The following is an 11,491-nucleotide window of genomic DNA, read 5'->3' as shown; positions in this document are numbered from 1 at the left end:
ATGGATAGATAGATAGATAGATAGATAGATAGATAGATAGATAGATAGATAGATAGATAGATAGATAGATAGATAGATAGATAGATAGATCAACTAGTCACTGCAGCTCTTATCTAATCTGCCTAGAAAAGGTTTTGTCAGGATGAAGTCATGCTGCTGGAATGCTCCTGCAGCCACAAGGCTAAACTGCTTTCTGTTCTGTGTTCTGGATCGTGACTGATTTCATGGCTGCAGCAAACTGACTGGGAGTCGTGTAGGCTTCTTGTCTCAGTCGGCCAGCTGGTAAGACATTAACACTTACATCCATTTGGTCTCTAGGAGAGAGCAAAGATGCTCCTGTCCGTGTTCTCTCAGCAGATCCCGGAAGTCTTCCAGGCTGTCAGACAAGCTGTGGGGTAAGCGGAACATCATCCAGAACTCCTGAATCCAGTGCCTGAAAATTAGAAATAATAATGTGAGTGAGTGACAGTAAACTAAATGTGACATTGAATCTGGAGATACTGGACACGTCTTGCACTGACCTGATGAGGTAGCATATCTTCTGGCGCTCTGCTGGCTGATCATTGTCTAGAGCGGTTTTAAAAGTAAGCACAAGTTAAGGAGCCAACATTTTTTTTTTCAGCTTATTTCCCCAGGAGGTATACAGATACCCAGCATAGCAGGTATGTTGAGTAAACACTGAAAACATGGCTGATTTACCTGCAGGGGCTGGCACTCGTTAATACAAACTTAGCCCAGTGAACCAAAAGGCAAACACATGTGACATTTGGTCATGTGGGAGGAGGCATCTGCAACTCTGATGAGCATCACCAAATGAATCATTCTGGCATACAGGGGAAAGTGAAGAGCAAACTGCACAAAGAAAATACACAACCAATGTCTAATATAATGCAGAACCGCTGAAAGCCATTGTTTAGAGTCAGGACTCTGGAGATGTTTCAGCCGGCGATGTCTGCCTACAAAATATTCATCATCTTGTGCTTTGGATGACCTTCACTCTGCACATGTTGCTCACCAACACAGTCCCTCATTAATTTATTTAGGGTAAACAGAAACCAATCCTTTCTGAAACAAATGAATTTTTATACCCCAGGTGCTGATTTAAATTCTGCTACAGAATTTTATCAGAAGCTATGTTTTATTTTTAAAATTGAACTAAGTTCTTTGGTTAAAATCTCAGGCTAAGTTAGACCGGATGGAGATAATTCACAAATGTTCATTTTGATCGCGCCATTTTTACACCTGGAAATGCTTTGATATTTAAACTTCCAGTGAGTTATGGACATTCATTGCAGCCTCTAACAGTTTTTTTTTTCCCGAATTACCTTGTATTTGATTAAATCCATCTTCTCATAAACTAGTTTTTCTGCCCCAGCTGGGGAAAACTATACAAACAGAATGTTGCTCCCCTTCCCATGTTTTACTGTGAAATGTTAGTTATGCGTCCCACATTGCATTTTGCATGCTGGCCAAACTATAAGATGTTGATCTGATCTCATTAGGGTACTTTCTTCAATGCATTTACCGTTTCCTCTGCATTGAGGCAACCCCCCAAACTGAACTGATGAAGTGATTTCTTTGAACAATTACTTTCTTTTTACTGATCTTCCATTTTCACCACGAGTTTTGCGCTCCCAACAGCATGTGATTGGATTCTCCCATCTGAGATTTGAATCTCTGCCACTCCTCCAGAACTATCATGGACCTAGTGGTCTCTAACGAATACTCTGCTTGCCAAGCCTTGCAAGTTTATATAGACAGCCATGTCTTGGCAGGTTTACAGTTTTGCCATTCTCATTATTTTAGAACATTTCTCTCATATTAGATCTCCAAAGCTGGAGACATTGCTTTATGCCCCAACTGTTCTTTAGATGTTTATCGCCCATTTTCTCCACAACCTTTCACTTGCCTGTCTTCTATGTTTCTTGTTCTCTGTGATGTCATCTGTCCACCGATGTTTACCAACAAATACAAACCATTAGGGGGTATATATATTTTATATTGAGATCAAATGTCATTTTTCATATTTCTATTTCCCCAAAACTTTGAAAACAATTTTATGTATTAACACCTGATAAAATACATGCTTTTATAAAGCAGTATAACTAGGCTCTCTACTGAGATTAGGTTTATCCTCCTACAAAGGGTAACAACGTCACAGGAACAGAAGGCTTGACTGCATTGGGGACAGTTAATTGACCCCCATGGATCTTCTTGATCTGAAATTGATCTAATGTGTCTTTTTTGGTCTTCTTCCCACAAATAGAGGATTAGAAAAACAATGCATGTTTGGTTCATTGTCTAAATGTAGTTGATCAACGACGGAGGCAATTTACACCTGCTGCCTTAACAAGGTCCTATCATGGGGGTTTGTGACGACACAGTCTTAAATTAAAGGCATTTTCATAAAGGGACTATTTTTTTCCTTAGCGTATATTAAGGATATCGACGTATAGAATATAATAAAATATGTCGAACAGGACTAACAACTCCAAGGTAGTATTCTCCCTGCTATTGAATGGATGGGGTACAAGCCTTAGTGGAGTACAGTTGCAGCAAGAGGGAAACTGGATGCAAAATGGAGTATAGAGAGTGAAAACAGGCCACTTGCCCATCATGCTTTACACTGACAGCAAAAAGATCTAAGCCAGGAATGAGCTTGACTGTGCGTTGCTGTTGACAACCGAGCCCGCAGCAGGTCCAGTTATTTGTTCACATGTTACATTATTCTGCTCAAAACCACTGTTAGAATCAAGAAACAAAGCACCAGTGTGTACGTCTCTGGTAGGCCGTTGAAGGATATCGATCGATGAGTTTGTCCAGCAGGTCACTGGAGGACATGAGGAGACGGTGCATGGTCAGGGTGATGTTCAGCAGGTGGTCGTTCTTCCTCACGCGACCATCTGCGTCTGAAAAGAAGAAAACATGCAGTCAGAGTAAAAACACACAGACTGTGTGAGCAAGACATGCCAATAGAGACCGATATGTAGAGTACCAGAGTCGGTCCAAGAATAAAGATGTGGCTGAATTGTGCTTGTTATGATTACGCCTGTTGCTATATTAGGTTATAAGAGAAGGAAACATATTTGTGTGATCAGATTACTATTCATACTAACATCAAAGTAAAGTTTTGACAGCCATTTTAAATTGTTGAGTCTCATTTAACTATTAATAATACTAAACAAAACTAGTTTTCATCTCTAAAATAAGCGCTTGCATTAACATTGTGTTACTGATTGCACCATCATTTCATCTTTAACACGACTGTGAACTTTGTCGTGTTCAGTCAAAACCTCAGGGTTTTTTTTAGACGCATCTTGGTTGGCCTCATTCGTTTTATCATACATTTTGGCCTTTGTTCAGACAGCATCCTAAACCCTTAAACTTAGACAACATTTACTGTCATTTTGTATACACAGAGTGTGACAAAACGAAATTTCGTTTTGTACAGCTTTTATGACATTTCCATCCCTTAAAGTGCAGCAGTGATCAAATGTAAACATGTATGAAACGTGTGAAGAAAAAATAAATCCCTGATAACTTCTGGGTTCCTTCATTTAGGGTTTTATTATGCAGAACTTGCCCTTCTGGTTTAAATCTAGTTCCTTATACACTAAACCTTTATTGGTTTACTGAAGCTCACACTGTAAAGACATTAACACCCATTTTTAAAGTTTTGTTACACACCCAAAGCAGAGCACAATGATGACAGAAGAAATGCTAGAACGTTGTTTTTATTTCTTTTTTTATAACAAAAACATCATTAGTGTGTATGTGTTTGTATTCAGAGCCCTTTTAATGTCTTATAATTGAATAGAATGCATACTTTGAGAGTTCACTGAATTAACAGAGTTCAGTTGTGTCAATGTTAATCACGCGGTATATATAGTTGTTGTGTGAAGACCTTTGTGCAGGGGTCTGCAACTTTTACAACCTGAGGAGCTCAATTTTGATTTCAGTCCAGCTAATAAAACTTGTTTAAAGCCACAAACATTAATCATCTTTGTTTTTTTTTTTAAATATATAACTAAGTTTTAATAAATATCTACAACGGGAATTTTGTCCTCTTTATCAACCACAGTGCCATTTCAAATTTTAGGTTTTTAAATAATGGAAAATGACTAAATACTTTCAAAATGGGTTGTTGAAATTAGAGTGAATCCGTTAAATAAAAGCACAGACATTTTTCCCCACTTATAAAATATCAAAAAACTTATTTCTGTTATATTTAGAGTCAATTTATTTTGGATGCAATCATGCAGAAAATGATAAAACATGCATAGGTTAGAATATCTACATTTAAATTTTAACTGGCTCTTTATCAACTTTAGCCAAAGCGATGAATAGCCACTGCCAAGTGTCTTAAGATACACTTGCGGCTCCGGAGTCACAGGTTGCAGAGCCCTGCCTGCTTGTTAGAGAAGTTTAGCGAACAAACAGTAAGAAGAAGACCAATTAACACAGCAGACATTAAGTTGTGGGGAAGTTAAAGCATCCAGCTTTGTGAAGTCAATAATCAGAAAACTGAGTTAGTGCTGCATAATTTTAAATCCTTGAAACACATCTGTCCAACTAATTTGAGACCATTAATATAGATGCAGTAAAGAGGCTTGTGGTCACTGTTGATCTGGTGAAAAGATTCATGACAAAGGAAAACAAGTAGACAGGAAAAACATACTTGCACTTCACATGTGAAGTCTTTATGGCAGACTAGCAAGAAGAAATAAGCTGTTAAAAGAAAGCAGCAAGATGCTGATTTTAAAGTTTGCTACCAACCATGTAATGGATAGAGAAAATGTGAATATGTGAATAGGCTCGAGTTACAGGAGGTAAAAACTGAACTATTTGGCCTACATACGGTACAAATTGCAACTTGTGGTGGAAAACTAACCCTGCACCTTCCTTGAAGACACCAGCCTTACAGTGAAACACAGCAGTGGTAAAATCGGGTTCTGCAAAGGCACAGGGGAACAGGTTTGGGTTGATTGGAAGACGGTTGCAGCTAAATAAAGGACAGTCCTTGTAAAGTTTACATGTGCGTTTAGCCAAAACTTTATTCTTCTATGGAGGGATCATGTACTGTTGGTGGGCAATTTTTTAAAAGAAATTGATCACAAAACTCATGACTATCTCAGATGTATTAAAATTATCAGAAGTCTTTCAATAGTTTAGTATCATCTTAAGTTCAAATGAAATCATGTTTTTTTAGTCAAAACATTTAACAGGAACATTAAGTAGCTTTCTAATCTGCATGTTTGTGTGAGAACAAAAAAGATTTACAAAACGTTGCATGGGTAGAACATCATGAGAAAGAAAGACATTTCTCCCATTGGAAACATTTCTACCCAGTTAACGAAACGGGGTAAAACCATTTGTGCACATGCTTTAGTCATACTATCCACAGACCATGCAGTGGAAGATTTACCTTTTCCTCTGATTGTGTGAACCAGTGATGCTTGCCTGTCTCACTACCTTTTTCACTTCCTCCTTCCTTGCAAGAGCAGAACTTCCTCCCTTTGTGACCAGACCACCTTCCTTTATTCTAGTTGTCTGCATACTACAGCTGACATCTCGAGACCCCTTTTTTTCCCCAACCACTATATAGTGTATGTGTGCAAAACATGATGTGACATTAAAACATTTTCACTTCCCACTTACAGGAGAAAACAACACATCTTATGCAAATATTCTAACCACTAAAACCGGGAATTTGAGATTAACCATGAAGAAACCTTTGCTTACCAAACACCCATTTATATACTGTGGGATTTTTTTTCACCCTACTTGTCTAAATCTTTCTCCTTTAAAGTCTGTAAAAACAGAAAATTTAGACAACAAGCGCACAGTAAATGAAAAGCTTTGCCGCAACCTTGGGGCCATCAAGGCCATCAGACATCTGAGGGGGCCACGTTTAAACCATATTACCTTGAAAATAGCCCAGACACCATGACAACATGCTTTCTTATCTTTTTTGTCGGTAAGCAACTAACCACTCCTGCTGGAAGTGGCTAATCTTGTCTGCCTTATCCTACATCGGCTATGCTTCTGCTTACAGCATAGAGCTCCTGCCTTCTAAACAAAGCAAAGGATGAACTTATCTGTGAAGTTATTGAGAAAGTAAGAGTGTAATTAAATGAATTCTCATTTTCAAAATGATGTAACTGATGAAACAACAGTGGTGCATTCAAGGTACTGGATTTCTGTGATGTTCTACATAGGATCTGTGCAAACAAAATTATGAGAAGCAATTTTTTTTTTTAATATGTGTATCAATTCACACGGACAAAGTAGTTAAAATCAGCTGCAGAGTTGAATCTCCAACAGGATGTCATGACTATCTGGTAAACAATTGCTTCACAGCATTCCAACCACTAACACTCCCTGTGCAGGGTTAATTGCAGGAGGAAATCCTTTCTGGACCGTCTGCTATTGACGGGAACATTAGGAAAGCTGCCGCCCAGCGCGCTGGATCCACGTGATGCTGGCTGGTGATAAACACTTCAGTGTGCACGCTTTGACTGGCCTGCTTTTAAGGTTATCTTAAACATTCATCAGCCACTTTAAACCTGCACATTTGCACTTTTCCTTGTTTTGAAAGAGGCTATCAGATGAGATGATCCCTTTGTTTTGTTTTTGGTTCAAGTAAGATGCAGGAAAAAAGGACATCTCCCTGTGCTCTGGACAGCCAATAACACTAATCATATATCTGGTGTTAAAAAAAAGGTGAATGGCTTTTATTAGCTTCAATTATTAAAAGAAAAGATTAAGTACTAAGTAAGCAATACATCAACAATTAAATAGTTGCTTTACTCTGTTTTGCCATGAATAAATAAATCAAATGTATAAAATAAATATTATATAAATGCATAAAACTTGTCATTTCATTTCATTTAGTCACAATCAAGAATCTCACCTAATATAATAGTAAAACCGCAAGGTGTATTAACTAAGTGGAAAAAAAATTTATCTATTTTAATTTAAGGTTTAGTAAAATTAGCCTCTTTACTACTATTATAGTAATAAACATCTCCTTAGAGTTTTTTGAATAGGTTTTTTGAATAAGGTTTCTCCTGGTGATGAGATCCAAGTTTTGAAAATTTGAAGGTCTCCTCACCATCACCCTGATCTTTATTTCCCTTCTATTGTTTTTTTAAGTAAATCTTGCTTACAAAACACTAAAGATAGATTGCATCTCAAAGAGAGTATAAACATAGAAACACAATAAGAATAAAATAGCTCTCTTACATCCAATGAGAAAAACCCATGTTAGTAAATTACAGTAGGAATAGTTTTTGGTCAATTGTTTAAAAATGACCAAATAAATCGAAACAATGGGAGACCGAAATTTTAATTCAGTGCCAGAAATGCACCTGCATTTATCCATAGATTTGATGAATTTCTTGGACAGGAAAATCTATTATTATTTTTAAATACATGACTTGTCAACTAATACTCAGAGCCATAAAGGACTAATAAAGGTATTTATGGTGGCTGATTAGTGTATCTTTAACAATTAGTAAACAAAGGTTTGAGGTAACTCAATAACAATTAGAAAACATTTTAGCCAAAAATCATAATAAATATATATATATATATATATAAAGTGTGTATATGTACATGTGTATATATATATATATATATATATTTATATATACACACACATTTATAAGATGTTTCGATTCCAAGTGTGAACAACTTTCTTGTGAAAGCAAAACAGGCCTAAGGTTGGTTTTCATACATTTCCCATCTGATAGCTACAGCACACAAACATTCTCACATCTTGTCTTCAAAATAAAAACAGAGCCGTATATTATGTGCAACTCAGTTAGCGGAATGGTGTGGGGTCAGAAGAGAGTGATGATGTCAGCAATTGATCCACACCTCCCAGCGCTCCTGCATTTCAAAGGTTGGTAGGCATCTGAAGGCTACAGTTCAGGGAGCTGACCTTTCAGCTTGACCAAGCTTGAAGCTGTTTCAATGGTAATCTTTTAAACTGCCCTTATGTGTGCTATCACGTTTGAAAAAAAAAAGAAAGGTGGCAGGACTTGTAGACCAAGGGGGGTTCATGTGTGATGTGAGCCGAGGAACGGAATTTGCCATTTTATGCAGAGAAGCCATTCAGGAAAAAAAAAAAACACTCATAACACACAGCACAAATAGATTACATCCTGTCCATGCACACAAACATTTCTTTTTTAAATAAAAGCAGTGACATTCCCTTTAGAATATTACATGTTACTAGTCTATAAGCCTCTTTAGACGCCTTAATGATAAATTCTGTTTTGCTCGTGGACCTGATGAGAGGCAGGCTGTCATTAGAGCCCACTTCTTCTTTTTCTGCAGATAAATGCAGTTATGAAATGTCACTTAATGTGCAGCCCATCATAACACGTCTCCACTGCTTTTGCTGCATTTGCGTAACCAGGCAACGGCCATCTGAAAGCTGTCTCTTTAGAGACACAATCACCACAACTCTGAGAGCACTCCAGACAACTTGATTGATGCAGCGATCTTTGACTGATCCAACGGCAGCCTACGCAATGACTGTTGTCCATTTTTTGGTACTGTACACATTCTTTACAGCCATGTGCTACATGTAGCCATAATTGGTTTCATTTCCAACTTACAAGCTGGAGCCTATCTTCAACAGTCTTCAGACAAGAAGTAGAATAGACAGGTAACCAGTCCGTCGCAGGGATTTAAGACCCCTTCTCTTATAAATGCTGCTAAATATCTTGCTATAAATACAAATATAAACGTCATCATTAAAATATTATACCCCCTGATTATATTTCTGTATGTGGTTGTGGTTGATCAAGCTTTTAAAATAAGTTGTAAGAAAAACGAGATATAAGGTGCTAAAGGAACATTTAACATATAAAAATGATTAAATTATTCAGATTCATATCTAAAACGAACCTGGAGTATGTTAGTTTGTATAAAATTCTCTTAGTTTCCAATACCAAATGTTTCTTTCGTCTTGTAATCCTAATCCAAAAGCTGTTTTTTTTTTGTCAACATTAAATCTAGCTAATTTGTTTATGACTCTTTCTCATGTTGAAAATGGTTTTATAAAGGTTATATATTATGAAATGTGAAACGGCCCATTAAAGAAGAGTGATGATATAGTAAAGCCCGAAATATTTTAAAGCAATCTGCCATTAAAAATCAGACAAGCGTCTCTTAAGTGGTGATCGAAAAATAGCTCAGTGTTTATTTACTTTTTTTTCTTTTTCAATAACTAACAGGAGATTGTTATTACAGATATCAACCCCTGTTCATAATTGCTGATGAGCTTTTTGGATGGGTCCACTGGTAATTAACGATTTCTTTTCAGTGATGAGGTTAAGAGTTTTGGAGTTAGAAGGCCTTTCTGTTATTATCCTAACCTATGGTGCCAAATTTAAACCAGGATCCTGTCTACTTTAAAACATTCATATTAAATTCAGCCAGAAACCTTATGTCAAATACCACATAAGTTAAAAAAAATGACAGCTATATAAATAATTATGGCCTCAACTGTAAATAATTGAAAAGAACAGATTTTCTTTAAGGTTTTCAAATACTTGCATTTAAGGCCATTCAGTATATGACCTGTTCAGTAAGGCAGAACAAAAAGACAGTTATATTATAGCTTCTACTGTTTTGTTTTTGTTATGTTAAGCACTCTGACCAATGGTCTTATTACCAAAGTTTATAGTTTAATACTGGTTTTGCTTTTCAGTTACCAAAAATAGAATATTTGCAGTTATTTTTACTTTACTTTGTAGATATGCCCTAATTGTGCAAGCTTGTTGCACCTCCTTTTAAGGATGAACCCAATCAATCCCAATCAGTTTTATTAAAAATGTAAAGTTATCTGAAATAGTGTAGTGAAACCAGCAAAACATTGTAGATGAATTGATCTATGACGGTATATAAAAATATCTTGTGCAGACAACATCATACCGATGAAAAGTTAGACATAAGGCTCCCAAGACTGTACAAAATAGAAGTGAAATACAAGCTACACCAGATGCATTAATAAGCAATTACTTTAAAACAATGGACATTTCACAATTATTTTGGCCACATTGAAAACAAATCTTTCCATAATCCAGTAGCCCAACTCTGACTCAAATACAACCACTGGACTTTACTTAAATCAGGTTCAAACAAATACCACCAACAATGAAAGTCAACGTGAATCAACACCAGCAAATGAAAATCTGAACAATTGCTTAAGCTTTGGGTTTTAATAGATCCTAAATCAAGTCATCGACAATCACAAAACCTGTAGACACTCCCAATGCTAGCATACAAAGGTTCTAGTTGGGTGTAGCTAAAGGTCCACCTAACTGCTGGGGAAATGTTCACCTTTCCTTATGGGTGTGTAGTCTGAATGGCAAAAAACACAGAAACACCTCATGAAAAACAAATCAAAATGCAGGAAATCATTTCTGAAAAAGGAAGCCAGAATAAAGGACATCGCCACATCCCGACACAGTTAAGTTTGTCCACCTTTTTAAAGCAGCAAGCATGCCTTATTGGCAGTAAATGTAAATAAGAATACGGAAAACCATTAAGGATAATACTGAGAGAGATATGGGTACTTTTTTTTTTATTTTCCTTTCAAACAACTTATATTTCCCAAACCTGAAAGATCAAATTTTTTTCACATAATATTGTTTCAACTTCACTTCTGAGTAAAAATACAAGGTTAGAAAAGAAAAACTCTTAAAAGAACAACAACAAATTAACCACAGAAAAACAACCGCAAGCAAGATAACGCAATATTAGCTTCAACCCTTAAAGATCTTTAACTATCATCATAATCATCATGATATTTGTTCAATCATTCTAAGGTAGGGTCTTAAATTGTAAAACAAAAACCACTAGCATGAACTTACCAAACAATTCCAGACAGGCCTGAATCAGTTCTTCCCAGCTTGCCCCTTTGGCGACATGTCCCAGAGACATTATTGATTTGCTTGGAGTAACCTGGGTTTGCATGGGTTTGTAGAACTTGCGAGTTCGACCCGGTGGAGAAACTCTAGATCTGCTAAGCGTACATCCTGAAGTCAGCCTCCTTGGGAAAAAGAAAGACATTTTTTTTAAAAAATAGGTGCAACAAGAGTTTTCCTTTAAGTTTCTCCTGTTATTTCAGCTAAAACACAAATGGATTAAAAAATGACTTAAAAACCTTATGAAAGAGTTAGTACGCGTTAAATGTTTGCAAGAAATATATGCAGTCTAAATTATTATATGCAAAATGTTCAATTGAAAAACAATTGAAAAATGTTGGGGGTGTCTAAAATAGATAAGAACAAATAGAAATGTGGCTGCTATTTGGTTTTGCACATGTTTTCTTCCATCATAGAACACATAAATGTGAATAAACATGATGATTCTGGATCATAATAAGCATTTTTCCAAAGCCTCCCCCCCTTACCATATATGGACACTGACATCACCAGGTGAAGCATGTTTTATATATATATATATATATATA

At 36.4% G+C, this 11,491-nt stretch overlaps 1 protein-coding gene across 3 annotated transcripts in view; it reads right to left on the bottom strand.

Moving 5' to 3' along the window:
* The window catches only part of rasgrp1 (RAS guanyl releasing protein 1 (calcium and DAG-regulated)), a 23,815-nt gene that overhangs the window by 11,351 nt on the left and 973 nt on the right, over positions 1 to 11,491 (bottom strand). For 2 of the 3 annotated variants that reach the window (XM_015394079.1, XM_015394077.1), the window contains exons 2-5: positions 10,890 to 11,068; positions 2,804 to 2,909; positions 522 to 584; positions 302 to 433 (exon numbers count right to left, since the gene is read on the bottom strand). In XM_015394079.1, coding sequence (XP_015249565.1) covers positions 302 to 433; positions 522 to 584; positions 2,804 to 2,909; positions 10,890 to 11,068 — 480 coding nt within the window. The remainder of the gene's footprint in view (positions 1 to 301; positions 434 to 521; positions 585 to 2,803; positions 2,910 to 10,889; positions 11,069 to 11,491) is intronic. The other variant, XM_015394078.1, reaches the window with a different exon arrangement.

This window comes from Cyprinodon variegatus, unplaced genomic scaffold (assembly GCF_000732505.1).
Source record: "Cyprinodon variegatus isolate N-32 unplaced genomic scaffold, C_variegatus-1.0 Scaffold671, whole genome shotgun sequence".
Taxonomy (NCBI): domain Eukaryota; kingdom Metazoa; phylum Chordata; class Actinopteri; order Cyprinodontiformes; family Cyprinodontidae; genus Cyprinodon; species Cyprinodon variegatus.
This window is presented reverse-complemented; position numbering and strand designations above follow the sequence as displayed.